Raw genomic sequence first — 26,343 nt, forward strand, 5'->3', positions numbered from 1 at the left:
CTGGATGCTGTTTCTTTACATGGGCTCGTATCCCATCATATCTCACAATAGAAGCACAATATGGACAATTAACTTTAGCTGAAGTACAACTTCTACATGTATACTTACTCTCATCAAAATCAGTTAGTGGTTTTATATAGTTACATTTATTACAATTTCTGATCTGCGGGGCAGTTGGGGTACCAAGGACTTCGTCCCTTTCACTGATTAATACTTCTGAGTTATAGTTAGGGTTAGGGTCTGAGTTATAACTGGTGTTATAACTAGAATCAGAACCAGAACCAGAGCTAGAACCAGAATCAGAACTAGAGTTAGAGCTAGAGCTAGAACTTGAGCTAGAACCAGAACTAGAGCTAGATTCATTTTTTAAAGAACAACCCCATGGAGAAAAATCATTAGCACAAATAGCACTTATTGTTATATTACCACATATACAATTATCAATTTTATCTTTATGACATGATTCGTTATGATATTTTAAACAAGCAATGTTTCCACATTTATAGTTACACTCTAAACATTTTATAACCATTTATAATTGGTCAAATCTGCGAATTTGCAAACGAGTTTCACTCGTGGTTAACCAAACAACTCCGTTGAACAGTTTGGTAAACCGTGAACTAAGTTCGTTCACTGAATTCAATTATACTAAACATATATATTTAGCCATGATTTCAATTAAATCTTTAGTATTATCTTTAGATTTGATACACTCTGTTAAATATTTATTTCCTAACGTATTGAGTATATTAGTTTTACATCTCTTATCTAAAATTGCTTCAAGGTTTAATTGCATTTTATTTTAAACATAATTTATAATTTCATTTCTAAATTCTTCATTATTTACATATAGACTGTTTAAATTCTCTCGTCCCTCTTTATTTAAAATTCCAGTATATTTATGTGTATAACTGCTTCGCTGATCTGTGTAACAGCTTCGCTGATGGGTCTTCGACCATGTTTCTCCATCTGTATATTCCCTTTCATGTTCCAGATCTTGATCTTGATCTTGATTTCTGCCAAATCCATAGTTCAATAATGTACTTGTTCTATTCAACATAGTACTCGCTGCAGTTGCCACATGTCCGGCATTTCTTACTGTTATATCAGGACTCATGAAATTATATATCATTAAACCTGAACTTATAATACCTAAAATAGTTGAAAATAATCTAAGACCATTTGCTTTAACCACTTCCTGAGTTAAAACATCATTCTGTATTTTAATACCTTTTAATGTAAGAAGTTTATTAAAATAAAACTGATAATTATCATGACTAATAGTATTTCTATCTGTTGCATTTATCATGAGTGGTTTCATATATGCTATAAGTTTATTTATATCTTCTCTTCCTAACTCATCTTTTAAATTGAGAGCTTTTAAATCAAGGAAACCAACTCTTGAATCATATATCATTGTTCTATTACTACGAATAATAATAAAAGTATTTTCTTTCTTATTATATTTAATTATACCATAACGAAGTTCATCTGACATTCCGTCTGTACGATTATAATGGTTACTATTTAACTCATTAATTATTTTACTAAAGTCATGTTCACATTTATATATCTCATTAGAGTTTTTAAATAGATCAGATCCATTATAAGTTGTTAAATAAATAGTATCACAACTCATTCTTGCTGTATTATTTATTTGAGCTGGTTTATGACACATTACAATCATTTGAATATTATAATGTCTACCTTCAGTAAAATAATAACCTATATCCTTATTTAACTTATCACCCATATCATCAAGTACTATTACACAATTTCGAAACTTTTGCATATTGTTTTTTGTGATCATATTCATATCACATTTATTAAATCCAGTATAAAACTTATTAGTCTCGGGATTTATCCAGTCTCTGTCATCTTTACACACTATAACTATATTTTGATTTTGTTTTTGCTCTTGATTTTGATCTTGATTTTGATCTTGATCTTGATTTTGATCTTGATTTTGATTTTGATCCTGATCGGTGTAACCATTTCGCGGATCTTGATTTTGGACTGAGTATAATTTTAAGTATTGTCTAACAAAATATGTTTTACCCGTACCAGTTCCACCATAGACAATAGTGTGTAATGGTGACTTTTCATATTCAAATCTAACTAGACTCCTATTCATAAATCCACCAAAGCTTTCTTCTAGTTTTGCATATTTACTCGGTATTGAATCATATACTATAAAACAAAATATAATTAAGAAAATAAAAATTATAACCACGCTACCTGTCTCCATTTTTTTAAATGAAAACATAGATAAATATAGACATAATTAGACTTATAATTAGACTTATAATTAGACTTATAATTAAACTTATAATTAGACTTATGGGTCTTCGACACTCCGTGTAACGGTTCCACCGATGCTTCGCAATAATTAGAGTTATAATTAAACATTAATAATATTTATAAGAAAATGCTTATCCTAACTTTTGAGGAATTCAATAATAATTTTAATATTGATAATAGTGCTATGAGTGATATCAGAATAAAAGATATAGGTAAAGATATAAGTCTAACACCAATTGAAATTGTAATGAGAGATCAGACTCCAGATAACATAAGTGAACCCAACTCCAACATTATTGTAAATTTACATCCAACTGAAGGTACACATTGGGTTTTAGTTATAAGAAGAGAAGGTGGTCCAGTGTATTACTTTGATAGTTTTGGTATAGAAACTCCTCCATTATTCTTAGAAGAGTATGTCAATCTAGGCTCTAATGAAAGAATACAACAATATGATGAATCTTATTGTGGGGCTTATTGTTTATACATGATCTATCTTATTGATAGAGGATTTAGAATTAACAATGCTTTGAATATTCTAGTTAATCAATGTAAATATCCAGGAATGTATAATGAGTGTTTTTGTTTAGGTTGTAGTAAAGATAAGGTTGATGATAATGCTAATGATCTACGAAGTAGCTTTGCTAATAATGTTAATCAGGGAACCTGCTTCACAGATGATAATGTTAATGATAATGATAATGATAATGATAATGTTAATGATAATGATATTGATAATGATAATGATAAAGATAAGGTTGATGATAATGCTAATGATCTACGAAGTAGCTTTGCTAATAATGTTAATCAGGGAACCTGCTTCACAGATGATAATGTTAATGATAAGGATAATGTTAATGATAATGATAATGATATTGATAATGATAATGATAAAGATAATGATAGTGATATTGTCATTGATAAAGATCTACGAAGTAGCTTTGCTAATAATGATGATGATAATGATAATGTTAATGATAATGTTAATGATACTGTTAATGATACTGTTAATGATAACGATAATGATAATGATAATTTTATATATCAGGGGACCTGCTTTGCAGATCTATTTGATGAAAAATATCAAAGGAGTAAATCTAATAGGAATAGCAATAGTAATAGTCCTACTAATAATATATCTGTAAACATAAATGATGATCTACAATCATGGCTAAATGATGATGATATAATTACTGAAGCTGAATTCCCAGATAACTTTAGATGTATAATATCTGGTCCTAGTGAATGTGGTAAGACATTCTTATTGAAAAAATTAATTCTAGCTAGTACATATTTTGATAAGCTATACATCATTGGACCTACTGGTGATCAGTACCATGGTATAGAAAGAATAAACCCAAAAGCAAATGTAGAATTTATTAAAGATATAAAAGATTTACCATCTCCTGATAAACTACCCAAAGATTTAAAGAAACTAATGATATTCGATGATGTTAAAGCCAAAGAACCAATTATTAATGAATACTTTTGTAGGGGTAGACATAATAATTGTAATATGATATATCTTAATCAAAACCTGTTCTCTCTGGATAGGCAGAGTGTTAGAGAGAACTGTAATCTATTTATTTTATTTGAACAGAGAGGTAAAGCCCTCATATCTATATATCAAGATTTCTTTAATAATGTGGAACTTAGTTATAATGATTTTGCTAATATATGTAATAAGGTATGCAAAGAGCCTTATAATTACATTGTCATTGATATAACTAAAAATAAAAATAAAAATGGGAAACTAAGAATTAATTGGGATCGGAGAGTTTTGTAGTTTAGTTTAAGTGTAAGTCTAAGTCTAAATCTATGACTATGTCTAAACCTAAGTCTAAGTAAAGTCTAAGTCTAAGTCTGTAACTAAATCAAACAGACCTTCGGTCTGCTAACTATATTAGATGTAAAGTAAAACTTAATACATCGCCATTAAAGTCTATAGGTCTTCCATGCTCATCTTTAATATGAAACTCTATATATTCTATTCTATCTTTAGTTACATTTTGATATAAGATATTAGTTGGTATAATATTTATCAAGTAACCTGGTGGTTCAGTTAGATTAAAAGTATATAATATGTCTGTATCCTTACCATTATCTTTAACACCAGATATCACATTACAATGAATGTTAATATTACTAAAACCCATAATATCAACAATTTTCTGAGATGTATATTTACCTTTATTATAAACTATTTTTCTAAATCCTAGTAATGGGGCTATTGAATTTTCTATGTCAAAGTTAATTGCACCTTGTTTTACTTCCATTAAACTTTTCATTGTATTCTTATCAATTTCTATTATAACATTACCATTAGTTTCTTCTTTTATTAATTCTGCTATTTCATATAATTCAAATGCACCTGGTGTAATACCTAAAAGACGGGTATTTGACCATGTTTCACCTTGGGTATCATATATGAGTTGATTGTTCATTCTATTCACATTAAACACTGAGTTATAAACTGATAATCTAATTAAACCTAATTTTGTTTTATTAAGTATAGGTTCACTAAAGTTAAACTTTTCTGTTGGCTTTATCATTCTAAAGTTAAGTGTGTGTTCTTCCTTAGTTTTAGTTAAAGCTTCATGTATCTTTTGTAGTTCCCTTAAGATTAAATTGTCTGTCATTTTTTTATATTCAAATATAAGATTATATTTTTAGTTATAATTATCTGCGAAGCAGGTTCCCTGATAGCTTTGGTTATGGTGAAACATCTGTGAAGCCCCATAGTCATAGTTTTAGTCATAGCTATAGTTATCTGCGAAGCAGGTTCCCTGATAATTATAGTTAAACTTTTTGGTTTATAAAAATGGATTTTAATTTGGATGCAACTTATGGTTATAATAATGATATACACAAAAGTAAGATTATAAAGTATAAACCAAATAATCTGGCAACAATGAATACAATCAATACTAACATTAATATTATACTCAATAGAGAAGAGAATCATTTAAATATACACGATTCATATCTAGAGATAGAGTTTGTTGTATCAGATGATGCTGGGGGTGTATTTGCTAATAATGCTAATATTAGATTAGTTAATTATGGTATGATGGCATTGTTTAGTTCAGTTAAACTTGAAACTAGTGGTGGTAGGACCATTGAATATATAGATCATTGTCATCCTAATCTATTGATGTATAAGTTATTAACTAGTACTGATGATGAATATGAGAGTGGTTTTGTTAGAAATCAAGGTAGAGATAGTCAACTTAAAGGTGACCATATTGCTGCAGAACGAGGTCATATGTATATGATGGTTAAGATGAGTGATCTATTTGGTTTTGTGAATGATTTAAAAAAGATTATATATGGTTTAGGATTTAAACTAATATTAAAAAGAAATAATAATGATAGAGCTCTATATAGAATTAATGCTGGTGCTGATGCAGTAGCTAATGATGGTAATATAGAAATTAGAGATATATCATGGTGTGTGCCTAGTATTGATCTTAGTAATGACAATAGAATTATTGTACAGAAAGGATTAAATAAAAAGAATAATATAGACTTCGGTTATTATGAAAGAAAAACATTTTATAAGAACGTACCTAATGCTACTAATTTCTTGTTTGATCTAGGTATGGAAAGTGGTATGGAAAGACCACAATATATAATAGTTGGTTTTGAAAATAATAATGTTAATGAACAAACTCATGATGCAAGTACCTTTCATATAATGAATGTTACTGAATGTTATTGTAAGATTGGTAGTGAGTTTTATCCCGAAGATAGAATGAATATTAATTATGGCACTAATAATTATAATGAGGCTTTTAAAGAGATTGTTAGCTTTAATAAAGATTATAATGGGCTACCATATAATATAAAACCGTATATAAATCATAGAACATTCAAAAGTAGTTATAGAATATATGTATTTGATACTAGATATCAAAGTGATCATATAGGTCCACAACCAATACAACTTAATTTTAAATTTAGTGCTGCAGTTGCCGATGTTATATGTCACGCATTAGTATTAACTAGAAAGGTTATTAGTGTTAGTAGTGATGGTAATAAGATGGTTGATATCATATCATAGATATAATTATAATTAAAGTCCTTATCATTGTTTCCTACTAGTCTTAACAAAACCTTTAGCATAAATAGTATCTAATTTCTTTTTATTCTCTAGAGATAGGACTCCGTCCATGCTATGCCATAAGCCTCTAGCTTCAAGTTTAGTTTGTGGTTTGGGTTTAATCTTAGGCTTAGTCTTCGAGCTTCGCTCGCGGATTATACTTTTTAACTTCCATTATTTTTTATATATAGAAATGAGTCTTTTAAATAAGTTCAAAACCAATTCATATTGTGTTGGTGGCAGACATTATAGTGGCACTAATAATATAAGAGGAGTTATCTCAGCCAAAGGTACTAAAATGTTAAGAGGATCCTGCACTAAATGTGGAAGGAATAAATCAATGACAGTATCTGATGCAACAATAGAAGCAGAGGGATTGAAAGATTTCTTTAAAAGTGTTGGTAGAGCTACAGTTAACTTTGGAAAGAAAGTTGCTAATAATCCAATAAGAGCATTAGAGATTGCAAGTAAAATAGGAACTGCAGCGGCATCTAGAAACCCTAGAGCTGCTTTATCAGCCACACCTGATTTAATTAAATTTGCAACTACTGGTGAAGGTATAAAGGTAGTACAAAAAGGAAGAGGTTTATACTTAGGTACAAAGAAAAGATAATTATTTGATTATGCTTATATTTATGTTTATGATTACGATTATCGGTAAATATTTATACTAATATTATTATTACTAAAGACATTGTTATTACTAAACACTAATAACTTTAGTTTAAAAAAACACTTAATTTATTTTTCTTGTTATTCTTATGATCCTCATATACCTTGACTAATTCATTATATTCATCTTTATCTATTTTATTATCATTCATTGATTTAGTATATAGTTTATTAAATTTATCACTGAACTGTTTAGCTAGAATATACATTTGTGAATACTTTATAATTTTTTTTCTTATTTTAGTATTAATTGTTTTTGATAATGAACCACAAACAGTTGCTGTAGCAAAAGCTGTGGGTATAGAATAAGGTAATCCTATACCTATTAATGCAACTGATGTTGTTGTTGCTGTTGTTGCAATTGATGATAATAGTATTTCTGTTATCTCAGCTACGTTAATATAATTTTTATATCTACTTAACTTCTTATCATAATTATTAGTTTCAGTTTCATAGTAATTTCTAATATCTTTTATAATGTTAATATTGTTGTTAAAGTTATTATTAGCTCGAATCTTTTCGTTTATCTGCTGTTCATTGACAGCAGCAGCTTCGCGCATCAACCGTTCTGATACTGATGATAAATCTGGATACAAAAAGCTCTCACTCGGTGCTGTTGGCTGACTCATTTTCATTAGTAAAAAAACTTTCTATTTCTTTCGTTATATCTTCTTGTTTAAATCCATAATGCATCTCAAGTCTATCTTGCTCTTTATTATCAAGTAACTTACTTCGTAAAAATATAGAAATTATATATTGTACTATAACACCTCTAAGAGATTTATTGTATTCTTTCATTTTCCTTAGACCATTAGTAAACATATCATCTAAATGTATGTTAGTAATATTTTGATTAAATTTATTATTATCAAATTCTTGTTTTAATTGATTATATTTAGAGATAGTATCAGCAGCAACTTTATTACAAAAGTTAACAGTATTTGTGACTTCATTTGCTGATTTAATGAATTCTTTAATTAGATTTTCATTAACTTGTGTTTCATTTAGTTGTAATGTTTTAGTTGTAACTTTATCAAAATCACCTTTTCTTAGTTCAGTTATGTTTCTACTTAAAATTTCTATTTTATTAGAAGAGGATAATAAGTTATTGTCACAATACTCTTTATTAACCACATCCTTTTCATCTAACGGAGGATGTACATTTGTAATTTTATAGGTATCCTTCATGTCAATATTATCATTATCTTCTAGGAATAACCCACGAGCCTTACTTAGTGTTAGGTTGTTTGTTGATGTTAATCCGAGAAGTGAGTTCCCTGATTGATTTTTAGCCTGGTTAAATCTATTTCTTGTCATTATTTATATTAAGAAATATCTATATTTAATGATTCTAAAACTTTATTATTAGATTCAAAGTCAAACTCGGATTTTAATAATTCCTGTTCGTAATATTTACCTTCTATTATCTCTCCATTAATATCTTCTATTTTATATGTTGGTGGTCGTGTTTTTAGAACTTCATTAACTTTAAACAGTTCTCTATTCCAATTAGAAGTGTAACCTTTAGAGAAGATATTACGTTTATCTGCGTTTCTAACATAATCACCAACTTTAAATTTTGGCTTAATATTCTTAAAATTAAAAGTGTATTTAACCTTATCAGGATTATTAGAAGCATCAACTGGTGTCATATTAATTGTTGAATGAATGTTATTGTTATATGTTAAGACTGCATCATTTAATATATTTACCCAATTACCATCACCATTGATGAACATTGGTTTATTTATTATGTGTAATAATGTTCTATTGAATCTCTCTATAAACACAGCTTTTAAATCACTATAAGTAGAATATAGTTCTATCCCCGAAGCGGCGTTGCCGGTTCCATATTCCTTAAGTAAAGATTTAAATGTTTTATTGTAAAACTCACTACCTCTATCTACCCATAACTTTTCTGGTTTTCTACTTTCAGAGCCACCTTGTGGATTTTCGCCTAATACTAATTTAAAGCCATTAGTTATAGATAAACCAGATTTATTCTTTAATGGAATAGCCCATGCATATTTTGTGAATATATCTATAACTGTTAATATAAACTTATAATTATTATTGTATTTACTTAAAGATGACTTATCAATTAAATCAGCTGACCATGTTTCATCTTTATATAATGGTATTATTCTTTCTCTTCTAATCTTTGTTATTTGAGGACTAAATACTTCTTTAGCTAGGAGTTGTTGTTGTTGTTGTTGTTTATCCATCATTATGCGCGTAGCCAGGTTTACCCTTTATTTACCATAGTTAAAAACAAAATTATCTAGTTGCTCTTGATTAATAATGTTCATAGATAATAGTTGCTTAGATATATCTAGCATTTCGTCATATAATCCATCATGACCAGCTTTTGTTTCTAGTATTAATAATTCTAATCTTTCTACTAAATTATTTGGATCTGCAAAGCAGGTTCCCTGATCCACGTAGTGGTGACAACTTTGCTGGTTGGTATCTAACCCTCTGCCAAATATATCATCTCTTACTTCCATTATACGTTTTATTGTTCTATATCTAGCGCTTTTCTTATCCCCTTTTCCTAAATCATATCTAATATCCTTAAATCATATCTAATAACCTTTTAATTTTGTTTTCATCTTCTTCGATATCATCGTTATATGTTACATTTGGGTTAGTGAGAAATTCAATAAATCCTTCTGAGAATTCGTATATATTATCCCTAACTAAAAATGCACCCTGCTCTAGGGTTATATCAACACGATTCATTTTGTATCTTCTAGTAGGCAAATCTACAAGATTTAATTTTAATTGAGGATTAGTTTGAGTACCCATTTTATGAAGATTCTTGGCTATCTTTGTATCAACAAAAACTGGTGCTATTTCTTGAGTTTCCTCTATGGTCCCCTTTAACGTTTCATTAATCTTAGAAGTGTTTTCATGATCTGGGAACCAGCTTCCTGGATCCGTGAAGCGGTTTCACCCATCTGAGAAGCGGCTTCTCCTATCTGAAAACCAGCTTGTTCGATCATCTTAGTTTGTTTATCCAACTCTTGATTTTGCCAATCTATTGCTCTTAATGTTTGTTCATTATGAGCTAGCCATGTTTCATTGTTTGCATTTAGTGTTTTAGTTAAAGGATCAAATAACTCTTCTATTTCACCATAATATTCTTGTTGTTTTAATTTATCTTCTAATCTATTCTTTCTGTTTTGTTTTTCTAAATAATTTAATTCTATAAGTGTTTCTAGTTTAGTCATTTTTATAAAAATAATTATCACAATGCATTATATAATCTAATAGCGGCTTCAATAAACTTTCTATCATCATTAATTGTTAATTCTTTAATAAACTTATTATAATTAGTTATAGCTTTACTTCAATCTGGGAACCAGCTTCGCTGATTGGTGAAACCACTTCGTGGATATTATATTTCTTTGCATGTTCTAAGAATCTTTCTTTTGTATGATGAAACCTATATCTATGGAGATATATGCATAACCTACAATAGAAACGTTTAAATCTATACTGAGAGATGTGTTTATTTACTTTACACATTCTGCATACTAAATATTGATTAGGATCATTATGATGCTTACTCAAATGATCATGTCTCTCTCTATATGTTATAATTTCCTTACATACAAAACATTGGAATGGTTTACTCTGACAATCGTCGCAACACCAACACCATGCCTTATTTTTACATTTATCACATTTGATGCTAATCATTTTTATAGTATTGAAAAGATATATAAATAATATTATTTCAAAATTTGGTATATAAAAATGAATCAACAAGATTATACCGGTTACATTCATTCCACTAGTGAGCAAGTCCAATCTGTAAGTGAGCGAGCTCAATCTCATGGCCAAGTCCAATTTGGGGGTGGACAAACTCAATCTAGTGATAGTAGTACAGCTATCCAAATGTTAAAAAACAAAAACAAACCAAGGGAAGAAATCAAACCTGAAGATAAAGAAGAACAAAAGAGGGAAGCAGAAAAAGGTTTAGAAGCAATCAGAAGGTTTAATCAGGTAAATGAAGAAGTAAAAGAGTTGCTTGATAAACAGGTTGCTAAAACAAAACAAAGGAGTGAGGATATGAAAAATCTAATGCTTGAGGCTGAGGCTAAATATCATCCAGATTTAGATCTGCGAAGCAGTTTCACTGATCTGCGAAGCAGTTTGGTAAACCACGAGCAAAGCTCGTTCACTGATCAGTCCAAAGACTTAGATCTGCGAAACAGTTTCATTGATCAATCTAAAGATTCAGATAGAGATTCAGATAGAGATTCATCTGATGATTTTGTCTATGTCCAAAAGCCTAAAACAAATAAGTTTAAATGTGAAGAATGTAATGAAGAGTTAACTCAAAAGAATTCTCATAGACACACTCAATCACTTAAACATAAAAAGAATGTACGATTATACAATAGAAATAAAATTATTGAGAGTGCTAATGAGGATGGAATAAAATTTACTAATGAAGATATAGAGCAAAAGATAAATGAACAGTATACACGAAGTGGTTACACCAATTCTGAACTAGAGGGAATAAAGTATTGTGATAGTTGTGATATGTATCTTGATAACAATACTGCTTATAATAAACATGTGACAACATTAAAACATAAGAATAATGTAAGACTAAATGATGGAGAGATAATAAAAAATGGAGATAAGTTTGATTGTATAACATGCAAGACTAGTCTAAGTCAATATAGTGTGGAACAACATTTTAAAACAAAGATGCATCTAGATAATGTTGTAGGAATAACTAAAGATAATGATAATGATAGAGACAGTTCAGGTTATTGTGGTATATGTAATACTAGATATGGTAATAAAAATGAACACAATGAATCAGATCATCATAAAGAAAAGGTTAAACAGAAAAAGCTTACTGATAGAAAGTGGAGAGAGAAAGTAAATGAATTAGGATTAGATCATAACATGAAGCATAATCAAATAATAATAACGAGTAGTGATCATGAAGATCCTAAATTCTTGAACATACTAGAGTCATTGCATAATATACATCCGTATATTAAGTTTAACACCTTTGATGTAGTTAAGTATACAAAACCTACAGATGATCAAATAGAAGAAAACGAATTCACATTTAGACTAATGACTAGACAATATAATGGTCCTAATGATTTGGATATGTTGAATAGTGAACTAGAGACTAGAATGCAAGAACAAGAGATGAATCAATCTGGATGGAGTATGCAAAGATTTATCAAAAGAACTATGTATATACACAGGTTTTATCCTACTGGTGGATGTACTACTGAGTTACCATTCACATCTAGATATATATACTTAATATAAAGAATACTGATAACAAATGTCTATTGTGGTGTTTAATTGCTTATCTACATCCTGCTAAAGATCATTCCTATAGAGTTAGTAATTATAATAAACCAGAATATATTGATGAGATAAAATTACCAAATGGGCTTACACCTCCATATGATTATTATCATTTAAAGAAAATACAAGAATTAAAAAAAAGATAAAGTATTATTCAATGTATTTAATCTAATTAAAAATAAAACTATTAATCCTGTATTAATTAATCATAATGATTCTAAAGGATGTAATATATTATTTTGGGATAATCATTACTTCCTATGTAAAGATGTACCATTCCTATTAAGAAAATCAACTAAACATAAATGTTATCCATGTCTGAAGTGTTGTGTATCATTTAGAACAGAAGATGCATTAAATAAACATTTAGAGATGTGTAATAATACTGGAAGAAGAACATTCCATAAAGATGAATATCTGAAGTTTGATAAGTTCCATTATAAGAATAGAGTACCATTTGCTATGTATTATGATTTTGAATGTATAATAAAAAATGGGAAACACTTACCTATTGCTTGTGGATTATATTTAAGAAGTGACTATCCTGATATATTAGAAGATAAGTATGAATGTTATTGTGGAGAAAAAGTAGTTGAATGGTTTGTAGAAAGAGTAGATTATTACAATAAATTATTTAAAGATATATTTAGTATAAATATTCCAATGAAAGAAGAGACTATTACTCCGTTATATAGTATATGTTATTATTGTAATGAGGAAATGGGTGAAGACGTTGATAGAGATCATGATCATCTAAATGGTAAATTTAGAGGATATGCTCACAATAAATGTAACCTCCAAGCTAAGAATCCGCGAAGCGGTGGCAATGCCAATAATATTGTACCAATGTATGCATTTAATTCTTCTAATTATGATAATCACCTATTTATAACTAAACTAGCAAAGAAGATGGGTGAGAAACACCATGGACAGAGTCCCATCAGACTTAAAGTATTAACTAAAACTGATGAGAATTATATTAGTATTGATATGGGTTATGTTAAAGCATTAGATATGTTTAGGTTCCTCCATCCACTTAGCTTAGATGCCATAAGTAAGACATTGAGTAATGAAGAATGTATAACATTAAATAAATGTGGCTTAGAAAGACGTAAAGGTATATTCCCATATGAATGGTTTGATAGTATAGATAAACTACATGAAACAGCACTACCACCTAAGGAAGCATTCTATTCTAAGTTGAAACAAAGTGATATTACAGATAAAGAATATAAGCAAGCAATTGATTGTTGGAAAGATACTAAATGTGAGACAATAAAGGATTATATGATGTTATATCTTAAAACAGATGTATTGTTATCAGTTGATGTATTTGAGAAATTTAGAGCTATGTGTTTAGAATATTATGAAATAGATCCATGTTACACTTATTCTACTCCTGGGTTAACCTGGTTGTGTGGGTTGAAATATACTATTGTTTGGCTTAAGTATTATAAAGAAAATACAGTTAATATTTATGATACAATACAACACGGTATAAGAGGTGGGTTAGCTTCAGTATTAGGTAATTGTCATGTAAAATGTAAAAATAAAGAAATAGATCCTGAGTATACAGGAACAGAGAATTATTTAAAGTATTTAGACTTCAACTCATTGTATGCTTCTGCTATGGTACAACCTTTACCTACTGGTGAGATCAGAGTATGTGAAGATCTGGCATACACTAAATCTAGCTCTAATACTGGATACATCTATACAATTGATATAAAGTATAATGATGAGTTGAGACAGAAAACAAAGAAATATCCATTCTTTCCTGAAAAGACAAAAGCAAACATTGATCAGTTTACAGATTATCAAAATGAAAATAAAAAGAAAGGATATAAACCTAATGAGAAGTTAATGCTAAAGTTAACAGATAAAGAAAACTATGTAATAGATGGAGAGATGTTAGATTGGTATTTAGATCATGGTTTAAAATTGGAAGATATTACAATTAAACAAAAATTAGAATATAATAAGAGTGAATGGTTAAAACCTTATATAGAGTTCAATATTCAGAAAAGAAAAGAAGCTAAAGCTAAGGGTGATAAATTTGGAGATGTATTCTTTAAACTAATGAATAATGCCTTTTATGGAAAAACAATAGAAAATGTATATAAAAGACAAGATGTAGAGTTAGTTAATGACGTAGATAGATATATTAAATTAGTAGAAAATATTAGTTTTAAATATGCTGTAGTAGCTGTACATAAAACAAGAGGTAATGTTAAATTAGATAAGTTTAATTATATTGGATTTGTTATATTAGAAAAAGCTAAACTATTCATGTATAAAGCCATATATGATTACTTTGAGAAAGAGTTAGATTGTAGTTATCATTACACAGATACTGATAGTATATTTATAAACATAAATGTTCCATTGGATAGTACTATAGAAAAAGAAATGAATAAGATAAAAGGTATATTGCATAATAATGAATTAGGTAAGATTAAAGATGAAATACCTAATGATACTATTATGGAAGCTTGTTTCCTTAAAGCTAAAGCATATTGTTACAATACTGTTAAACGAGAAGAAGAGAAAAAGTTAAAAGGAATAACTAAGGCTACTATTAGAAACCAAATTAATTTGGAAGATTATAAAAATGCTATATATGGGGGGGTAAGTAAATATGTAACTAATTATACTATTGATAGCAAAAGGCATCATTTAGAAACTAATGAACAGTATAAGATAGCTATAGATCCATTTGATGATAAAGGCATTAAGAGTTCTAATGGTGAATTTAGGTTCTATGGGTCTTAGACCAGGCTTCACCATCAGTGAAAAAAACTACTCATAAAGATAAAATTGATAATTGTATATGTGGTAATATAACAATAAGTGCTATTTGTGCTAATGATTTTTCTCCATGGGGTTGTTCTTTAAAAAATGAATCTAGCTCTAGTTCTGGTTCTAGCTCAAGTTCTAGCTCTAGCTCTAACTCTAGTTCTGATTCTGGTTCTAGCTCTGGTTCTGGTTCTGATTCTAGTTATAACACCAGTTATAACTCAGACCCTAACCCTAACTATAACTCAGAAGTATTAATCAGTGAAAGGGACGAAGTCCTTGGTACCCCAACTGCCCCGCAGATCAGAAATTGTAATAAATGTAACTATATAAAACCACTAACTGATTTTGATGAGAGTAAGTATACATGTAGAAGTTGTACTTCAGCTAAAGTTAATTGTCCATATTGTGCTTCTATTGTGAGATATGATGGGATACGAGCCCATGTAAAGAAACAGCATCCAGGTGTAGAATTAACTAAAGGATTTAGTAGAAATCTAACTGAAAAACAAAGTTCTAGAACTGAAAGTACTTTAGCCATTAGACAAAATGAAGAAGATTGCTCATGTAAATATTATGATTTTGTATTATTTCTTATTAATAATGGAATAAATATAGAAAAAGTAAAAGAAAATATAAATTTATTGAAAAGTATAGATAATTTGAAATAAAAAGTATAAAAAATATAAAAAAGGGAATCACTCCTTAAGAGTGAAAAGAGCGATATTCTCTACTAAGGGATCACTCCGAATAAGAGTGAATCACTCTTTAAGAGTGAAATGTAAATTTTGCTTTGATTTTTTTGTTTTGGAAGATTATACTAATGCTATATATGAAGGTAAAAGTAAATATGTAACTAATTATACTATTGATAGCAAAAGGCATAATTTAGAAACAAAAGAGCAATATAAAATAGCTATAGATCCATTTGATGATAAAGGTATTAAAGATAGTAATGGTGAGTTTAGGTTCTATCAGTGAATTTGCAAAAGAACTTCGTTGAATTATAATATTGGTATGAGAACAAATAATAAATTATTATATTATTATAAAATTTGTATGACAACATATATTAAATTATTTTTTATATTATTTTTTTCTAAATCAAGTAAAAAATTACAAGAAAAAAATTTTTGTGTAAATATCAGTCAAAATAAGGTAAATATGAAAAATGGAAAATTTGAGTAATATGTGTATATGTCTCCATGGCTCGGGGGCCCGGAGGCCACCATATACACATTACTTGAGGCGGCTATTAATAACAATTATTCATTACAATGAATTCCAACTTTTAAAATATCGTAAGTAAATCTTTAGGAAACAAGGAGACTCGAATAAAACCAAGATTGAAATGTTGAAGCAAACGAAAGGATTATTTCATAGTTTTGCAAGTAGATTGATTATCTTCTGAGTAGTAAAAATAAATTTTGAATAGCTTGGAAACAATAAAGAAACTATTATTGGTGTCATCATTGTTTTCTATTTAATCCAAACGGATTTGGATAGTAATTCAAATCACGAAAATTTGAAGTCACGAAAATTATTCTCACATTGCCATCATTTCGTTCGCTTAATCATTCAATTCAGAAACCCACCTGTCTTCATCTAGCTTTCTCTCCACCTGTTGTACTATAACGTCACAGTCCTTCTCAAGTTGATCGAGGGTGTTCTGGATGGTGAGGTTGATAGTCTTTTCTATATCTTTGCACACGTCTTCTATTTGATTCACACAGCGCGTACTCTGCCAAATAGAAACAAAAGTTAGCATTCATTCAAGTTTTTTATTCAAGCTATGACTTTTTGCTAAATTACCATCTAGGTCAGATTCGCACAGAAAAATACGTATAAGCAAAGCTGTATTAATTGGGCTGAGATGCGGTTCAAAAAACTGTAATCAATAGACCTTTCTTAATGTAGAACTCTTTCAAATGCGAAGTGGCGCAAATCTCGCCACGACTAATGTGTTGCGCAAATCTCGTGTCGATTACTGATTTGCATCGACAATCGGTTTACAATTACAAAGTACGCACATAATGTTCCGAGCCCGCTCATCCACATTATTGAATACCAACCTGCCATTAATAGGCTACCAGATGATGAAGTGGTACAAAAATTTCAAAAACATATATCCTTCAATAAACCATTGATGGAACACAATAATGCCACGCTAGAGGGCCGATGAAACGTGTTGTTAATAAGCCTACAAACGACAATATTAAAAATCAAATAAACATTAATCACGACCAAAAATGGATGTCTATACTAAATAACATCATAACAAAATCAAACTCGCATCAGATAAACCTAAACAAAATAAATTAACCTATACTTCATTAAATAAGATATGGGACCTGTCCTCAATACGACTCGGTAAAAGGTCGACAAAAAGAGCAAAAAGGTGCGAAGTTCAAAAATACGTTTGTGTTTCTGAAAACAATTAATTTCAAAGTGATTAATATGATTAGATATTAACTGAAATCACTTAAAGGTTCACTTATATCTCCACAGGATGCAATTGAGACCTGTCATTATCCAGTGTACGTCATAAGACTACAAAAAGGAGGAAAAATACCGGCAAAATTGAAAAGTTCAAGAGAAATTTCCGCAAAAATGGCAGTGAAGCCGTTAAAACCACAAACTTGCCACTAAGAGAATTAAAAAAGCTAAATTGCGCAATAATTCCAAGCCAATGGGACCTACCATTATTGTCATAATTTAAAAAAACAAAAATCCTTTAAAATGTACAAATATATAAAAAATCTCGAATATTTTATGAAATCTTGGAGTAACAGTAGTAACAAAGCCGAGAAACAAAAGGTTGAAAATAAAACCGTAATAAAGATTAAATCATAGCTCACTGCAAACGCGCTGGGACCTGTTTTTACACAAACTAAGCTACAAATCGACCAAAAAACGAATTTGAAAAATGGCGAGGCTCAAATATCCAAATAAGCTTTTTAAAACGAATGATTATTTTCAAAAGTCATCATACATAAGATTTAAACAAAAAGATATGGATTTAGTTTCAAAACCTCCGAAAGCCGATTGGGCCCCTTATAAATGACACTTAAGTCACGACACTACAAAATAACAACAAATACAGGCTGAAGCCAAAACCTCAAACAATTTCACGACACCACAGTGTTTAAGGTACGACACCACTATAATTATTAGATGTCATCTGCAAGATTTATAAATCATCACGTGCTTCTCATTTGATTTGAACAACAGCGGGTTTTCCTTAAAAAGAAAACGAAGAAATGACAACAAAAAGAAACCCAAAAATTGATCAGTAAAAAAATCTCGCACTTTTATTTAATAAAATTAAATGGTCGAAGCCATCAATCCAAACATATAACCATTTAAGGAAAACGTTTGAATCAGCGATAGTAGTTGAGACTTCTTATTAGTAGGATTGATTTACATGGTGACAAAAAAAGGAGAAAAAGGGAGGCAGTTGAAAAAACCTCTTTTTAAAACAGTTAACTGAAAGTCATTAAAACAAATAGCTATAAACTGAAATCTTTAAAAAGGTTCAATTATACAACGTCGGGAAGAAATTGAGACCAATCATTATCAGGTCTATGTCGTAAAATATTAAAACGAAAGACAAACAGAGTCAAATAATAAAAAACACAAGCGAGAGAAATGTCTTAGCCCATAAGCATAAACTATTCAACAAAAACATTTAACATATTCAGATATCTCTTTTTTTTTCAACGCTGGCATTTCCTAATTAAGCTTTCCTTCAATTGGACCTGTCAATGAGGCCATAATTTGAAGAAGAAAGTGAACCTATAAAAGGTGCAATTAGGCTAAAAAAAAATTTGAAAAGTCGTAGTATCAAAACCAAGAAACCATTGGTTAGATGTTTCTATTGACACTCGCCAGAAGTTGAGAGAAATAAATGAAAAAGTAGCAAAGTTCAAAAATTTACCAATATGTTCTTAAAACAAATATATTCGAAGTCATAGGAGACATTAGATAACAACTTAAAACATTGCCTAGATTCATTTTTACCTCCAGCCGATAAGGGAGCACTGATTTGAAAATCTTGTCAGTAATTTACATAATTTCTTTTTTACCGTAAGCCTCCATTGTGAGATCAAGATAAGGCCTGATATTGATTCCTCAGAAAACACTCAATTGTTCAAATGTGTCCAAATAGATCACTTTTAAAACGAAATTTTTCAATATATCAATGGTAAATAATGTATTTTGTACAATTATCGAGTTTAAATTGGCGAAAAACTGCCAAAATTATATTTCCAGAAGACTCTTAAAGTCTGCGGGAGTACGACTACCTCTCATTTTGAGCTTACAAAGAATATTACTGCAGGTTTAGGTTGTTTACTTCCAGTCCAATTTAAGGAAAGTGGGCTAAAAAACATATTTGGTCCCATTTTTGAAGAAAAAGTGAGAATTTAGCAAAAAAATCTAGCCAAAAAACTCGGATCGAACAACTCAGCAACCCTCCTATATCCTTAAAGAAAAAATCAATAACACTGCCGTTAACTATTTTAACATACTTTAGCGAAGTTCACGAAAATTTGGTCAAACATACGAAAAATGTGAATAAAACAACTAATTTCGTCTGATATTCACAATAGTTCAAACCTCGATAACTCCCTGTAAAAGTAAAAATCAAAAAAAAACTTATTAATTCCATATTCTACGCTGTGCGGGCTTTCTTATGATACCACTCACAACTCTCTAAAATGATTATATCGATCGTCCAAGTTTGACTGAACAAAAAAACCAATTGAGTATATAGTTCCTCCCCCACTAAAGTAGGTCGGAACAATTATTAGCAAGGCAAACTTCATTGTACACTACTTCTTACTTTAGTGTTGGGTCCTGGGACATATATAGTGGGCATTTCGAATCCTGCTTTGTTGAGACTGGGCCTCTTGCACAACTCCTGGGCTATCTGTATTAGCACCTTCTGTCGGTCAGATTCAGGACCAGCTTCATCAGCTGAAAAAAAATTTTATGCCATACATCACACCGGCATCAACATAAACACGCTTAAAACTCATATGTCATCAATTTTTGACCGCAGCAGTTTTGGCGAGTAAAAAACTCCTGATACACCATATCCTCAAGTTGGTACCCAGGAGCTCGCTAATTGAATTAAATCAAAACAGAAGGAAATATTTTTCTTATTCAAAGACTATAAACATAGAACTTTAGTTTTCTAACACATTTTAAACTTTGTCAATTTCGAATAATTTAATTTCATTACGGAACCGATAATTAGATGTTCAGATTGGAAGTAAGGTTCATCTGATCTCATTCCTCTCTTGCTTCAATCTTTCTATTTCGGCACCTGTTGGGTCCCATACAATAGATTAGCTCCTTTTACTCATTGAAGAGACCATAAAACAGTTATTTCCGATTAAACTAATCATAAAAGGTTGAATTAGTTTTGCCAAAGGTCTACTGAAATAATGTAAGCAAAACCCTAATTACTCGTTTTTGCAATGGTGTACAAATTAGCATTTGTTCATTACAGCATTGCTTCCCAGCTCCTCCTTTTTGGGATCTAAACTGCTTGTGCCAGTCGATTGAACGCTTCTGATAACCCTACTGGATTTAGCTCCTCATTATAATTATCAAGCTTGGGTAACCACTATTCAATTACCATTGAGTTCCACTCTCAAATTTAAGAGTTTACATTCTGAATTTTATAAACGTAAATTACTTGCTCTCAAAAAATCCACCACTACTGGCTTAAAGACTAAAGACTAATGCAGATCGCAAAAATAGCTGACATATTGCCAGAAAAAAGCAGCGATAGCTTTGAAGGTTGCCTTCCAATAACCTTTAATTAGAATGACATATCTTCAGTTGGCCTTATTTCATTCAATTAAACAAATTTTAATTCAGGAGAAAAATTCATTTTGGGAGTGAACTAAGTAACGAGCAAAACTGTTCATTAGAGTGTAAGTAATCACGCGAATGAACAAAAAGACTCGCGCCAAGTAAAAATGACGTCACGAACGTAATTCAGTCAAAAATTGCATAACTGAATTAACAAAAAGCACATTTTAAGTAACAGAGACGTCACATGGACGTTGAAAAAATCTTGACAACGAAATAAAAAACATAGTCGGAAGAATGCGGAAGCAACCCGAGGCATCGAACCTTTCCAAAACAACAAAAAAAGTCAGAAGACGGAACCATTTTTTCTGCCCTGCAATAGGTATTCTTTGTCCCGCCTTGTACTTGTTCACTTAAATATTTGCTAAAAAAATATCCCCTTGTCCAAATGAGAAAAATTGTACCATTGACAATAATTACACAAGCAGGTTACAAACAAGATAAGTCATTTTCCATACAAAAATGGCGAAAACTCATAGAATTTACACCGCATGCAGTCTCAAAATTTTGCACTGTTGATGACCCACCTTTTAATTGATTGACAGTAGTCATTCAACCCCGAAAAATGTCGACTAAACCTGCAAACTAGTTTGTGTTTAAACCTGATTTCCCTTAAAAATAAAACAACGACAAACATGGCTTGTTTTAAAAGATTTATAGTTAAATTTAGTTTAATATTAGATGTGAAGTAAAACTTGACACATCACCATTGTAATCGGTTTATTTTATTTAATCAAAGTGGTATTGTTATGAATACAATATGTAGCATTTTCTTTAGTAATGGTGAGATCTTATGAAAATTTTGTTGGTATTTGTATTGAAGTTTGGAACGAACCTTATAATTATATTGCTACAGACATATCTAGAGATAGAAATAATAATGATAAAAAAGAGCTAATTCGGATGAAAAGAGTGAGTTAAATGAGTGATAGTTAACATCATTATGAGTAATATTATTAGTAATGGTATTAAAGTTATAACATTAGTATTATAATTATTATTGGTATTATAGTCACTTTTAGTATTTAGTCAATTTTAGTATTATAGTCAATTTTAGTATTATAGTTAAATTTCAGTATCATAATCAATTTAATACTATAGTCAATATTAGCATTATAGCGAAACTCAGTTTGATAATCAATTTTTGTATTATAGTCAAACATAGTATCAAAATCAATTTTTGTATTATAGTCAAATTTAGTATTATAGTTAATTTAAGTATTATAGTCAAATTTAGTAATATAGTCAATTGTAGTATTATAGTCAATTTGAGTAATACAATTAAACTTAGTATTATGTTAGATGTGAAGTAAAACTTGGCACATCACCATTGTAATCGATTCGTCTTATTTAATCGAAGTGGTATGGTTATGAATACAATATGTAGCATTTTCTTAGATCATATATTAAAATTTTGTTGATATTTGTAGTAAAGTTTGGAAAGAATCTTATAATGACATTGCTACAGACATATCTATAGATAGAAATATTAATGGTAAAAAAGAGCTAATTCGGAAGAAAAGAGTTAAATGAGTGATAGTTAATCTGATTATTAGTAATAATATTAGTATTGGCATTAAAGTTATAACATTAGTATTATAATTATTATTGGTATTATAGTCACTTTTAGTATTATAGTCAATTTTAGTGTTATAGTCAATTTTATATTATAGTCAATTTTAGTATTAAAGTCAATTTTAGTACTATAATTAAATATTAGTATCAATCAATTTCAGTATTATAGTCAATTTTAGCATTATAGTGAAATTTAGTATTATGATCAATTTTTGTATTATGGTCAAATTTATTATTATAGTCAATTTTAGTATTGTAGTCAAATTTATTATTATAGTCAATTTTAGTATTGTAGTCAAATTTAGTTATTATAATCAGTTTGAGTATTATAGTCAATTTTAGCATTAGAGTCTTTTAAAATTCATTATCTCCTTGACGCCTCATCATAATTATTAACACTATAAGTATTATTACCCTATCTATTAATTAAATGATTTTTAACACTAGTATCAAATGTATATAAATAAACATTTGATACTAGTGTTAAAAATCAGTTGGTTACTAGATAGTGCTATAATTTTTAGTGTTAAAAATTATAATGAGGCGTCAAAAAGACAGTAAATTTAAAAGATTATTATGGTTTACTAGATATTAAACCATATATAAATCATAGAACATTTAAGAATGGTTATTGAATGTATATATTTGATACTAGATATCAATGTGATCATATAGGACCACTACCAATACAAGAAAATTTATATTTAATGCTGCTGTTGCTGATATTATATGTCATGCATTAGTTTTAACTACAATTTAACTAAAAAGGTTATTAGTGTTGGTAGTGATGGTAATAAAATGGTTGATATAGTCTCGTTGAGACTAAGAGCCATTAGTTTATGGTTAGTTATTTAGTTGGATAGTATACAAATAAAATTGTGCAAAAAAATATACTTCTATAGTCTTAAATTTTGAATGAATGTGTTAGTTTGGCTAGTTTGATTTTAAAAAATAAACAAACCGACAAATTGCTCTTGAACGAGAGGCGAGGCAATTCAATTAAGGGGATGTAGCCTAGATCAATTCTTCTTTATGGGTGCAAAAAACCTTTTCCCCCTCCGGGATTCGAACCACTGACCTCCCGATCTAAAACCACCAGATCTAACCACTGCACTACGAATCACTTACCTCTGCTATGCTGCAACGAATTTTTTTATTAGCAACAAGCTTTACTTCGTAGCAATAGAGATCACTCAAAAATGCAGAACGAAAGCGTGAAAAAGACACTTGCGAAGTCAAAAAATGTTCTAGAAGAAAAGCGCAAAATTGTCAAGCGAAAAATCTGCAGAAAAAAAGACACAAGTTTACAATAATCCTTCAAGAGCAATTAATAAAAATATAAAAATAATTAGAAGTGTATGATTGTGTTTTTTTTAATGTAATCTATTTTTACTTATTTCATATTGTTTCAATTCTTGTGTTCTAAATCCTCTTGTGTTAATTCATGTCTTAATTCTTACTTTATTGTGTTGTCTCATTCATCTAATCCATTTCTGTTGTTTCCTGTTTCTAGTTTATTCAAATTTTATAACAACATAATCAATAAAATTTTTTCTATTTTGTTGAATTAGAATAAGCTGACTCTCAATTAAACTCAAATTACCGACTCTGAATTTACGTATTCAGATTCAATTTAAGCAACAAACAGCTCGTATAAGTGTTCAAGTCACACGTGCAAGCCGTAGCTCAGCACGGAGTTCTAATCTACGAAACTACAAACAAGACAACTATTCAACTGATTGAAACAAAAATAATAATAACGATTGAATAATATTTCGAACGAAACCATGGCAATCAACTGTTAATGAACGGGGCAAGCCTGCAATTTTTTTTTTGCTAAAAAGTGCATGTTTTAGGTATTGAAAACAATAAAAAGTGAGCATAAAAATGAAAACTAACAGCCTTATTGATGATCTCGAGTTTATATAAAACTGGAACAAAAATGAGTGGCCAATAAAAACTGGAACCTAGTAACTTTGAATTAAATCAAAACGCATTGGACTACTAATAATAAAATTTCTCTATTTTATCCTCAAATTTGATGATTCTAAACATGTTGAAACTATAAAGCTTATAGCAGATCAGATTTAAACACACATCATATGTTCCTCAGCAATTATATACAAGGAAACGGCAACATCGCCTATTTTTTTAAAGTTTTCTTGTGTCACTGTTAGGCAAAGGCAAAGGTTTTATGGTTATTGTTATCCTCCATTAGAGCTCTTAACTAGAGTATTGTAAGATAAACATAACCGACCAAACGTCGGAAGAATTGCTCTTGAACGACTAGTGAGAGCTCTAATCAATTGCAGCCTGCTTCAGTCGGTGGGGGGGGGGGAGGGGTAGCCTAAATGGGACTAAGAAGTTCTATAGTGGGCTTCAAATAACCACATTAGAGGTTAACATATACCGCTATTAAGATTTAAAGTAAAAAAATGACACCAGTTTCGGCGCATTTTTCATTTGACTTTTAGTATTAAATTGCCACCAATTGAGTTCAGCTGCTTGAAATTGTGATTGAGAGAGAATTTTAGATCACACGAAATGCAAAAAGTCAAGGGCGTAAAAGTCACTCGAAAAGTCAAAACCGTCAAGCGAAAATTTTGCATAAAAAAAGACACACACGTTTACTATAATTGCTATGAACTGCGTTCAAGAGCAATTAAAAACTCTATAACTCTATTATTTGTTGTTAATTTCTCACGCAAAAATACACTGCTTTCCAAAAGCGCCACCCGACTAGGCGCAATAGCCTTTTGATGTCCTTTCATGTGTGTATGTAAATTATTTCTATCAAATAATTGTTTTATATACATAACTGAGAACAATTTATTATGACTTGTTTATCCCGTTTTCGAGGACGAAAACTTAGGGTCAGACATAAAATTGGTTAAGCAAAAAAATTGCATGAAAAAGACCACTAGACACAAGACTAATAGAATTTCTACAAACTTTGTTTGAGAGCAATTAACATATGAAGCACTTCTCAGGTATACTTCTCAGGTATACTATATATGAATGTACTTTAGGTATACCCCTTGAGTCTTTAAGAAACAAGAAACTTCAGAAACAGCTGCTCCTCAGTGCTTCAAAGCAATCAATTTACAAAACCAATCTCTGAAGTACCTTTGGAAAGGTAGAATCTCATCTTCTCTGGCTTCACCTCACTTAGCTCCTCCACTATGTTGAGAGTCCTCTTACACAGCGCCTGTCCAATCGGATCGAAGAACACAAAGATTAAGTCGGCCACATTTCCTGAAACAGTGACGTGCTGCTTGAGTCATGCTTGATTTAAGTGAACTCGTATAACCTTAAGTGTGAAGTTCTATGATGACTCACTCCCCTTTTTGGCTGTTTGTTCTATTTTTCACAAGATACTACGTCGGTGCTGTTGAAGTACTAAGCCATAAGAAGACCGAGTTATCCGTGAACCACATAAAGGCATTTCGATGCGGTTACTAATAAAGGCTTTGTCGATGCGGTTACTGCGAGGTTTTATTCCGAGCGTGAGTCCCGTAAAAAAATTTACGCCATCTTAACATTCTATTGAAGCGACCGTGTGAGGAGGTACAGCTTGTTAATGCCACCCCTGTTTGTTGTCCGATGAACACAACTGTTAGTGCTGGCGTTTTGGATGCCAGTTTTCTGCTGTTTCGAAGCCA

At 30.0% G+C, this 26,343-nt stretch overlaps 1 protein-coding gene across 1 annotated transcript in view; it reads right to left on the reverse strand.

The window, feature by feature from the left end:
* LOC142336635 (uncharacterized) overlaps positions 1 to 26,126 on the reverse strand; it is a 94,239-nt gene extending 68,113 nt beyond the window's left edge. The window contains exons 1-4 of the mRNA XM_075385545.1: positions 26,114 to 26,126; positions 25,808 to 25,936; positions 20,067 to 20,200; positions 16,819 to 16,964 (exon numbers count right to left, since the gene is read on the reverse strand). Of these exons, the coding sequence (XP_075241660.1) occupies positions 16,819 to 16,964; positions 20,067 to 20,200; positions 25,808 to 25,936; positions 26,114 to 26,126 (422 nt within the window). The remainder of the gene's footprint in view (positions 1 to 16,818; positions 16,965 to 20,066; positions 20,201 to 25,807; positions 25,937 to 26,113) is intronic.
* Between the last annotated feature and the right edge of the window lie 217 nt (positions 26,127 to 26,343).

Source organism: Convolutriloba macropyga, chromosome 3 (genome assembly GCF_964194025.1).
Source record: "Convolutriloba macropyga chromosome 3, txConMacr16.3, whole genome shotgun sequence".
NCBI lineage: Eukaryota > Metazoa > Xenacoelomorpha > Acoela > Convolutidae > Convolutriloba > Convolutriloba macropyga.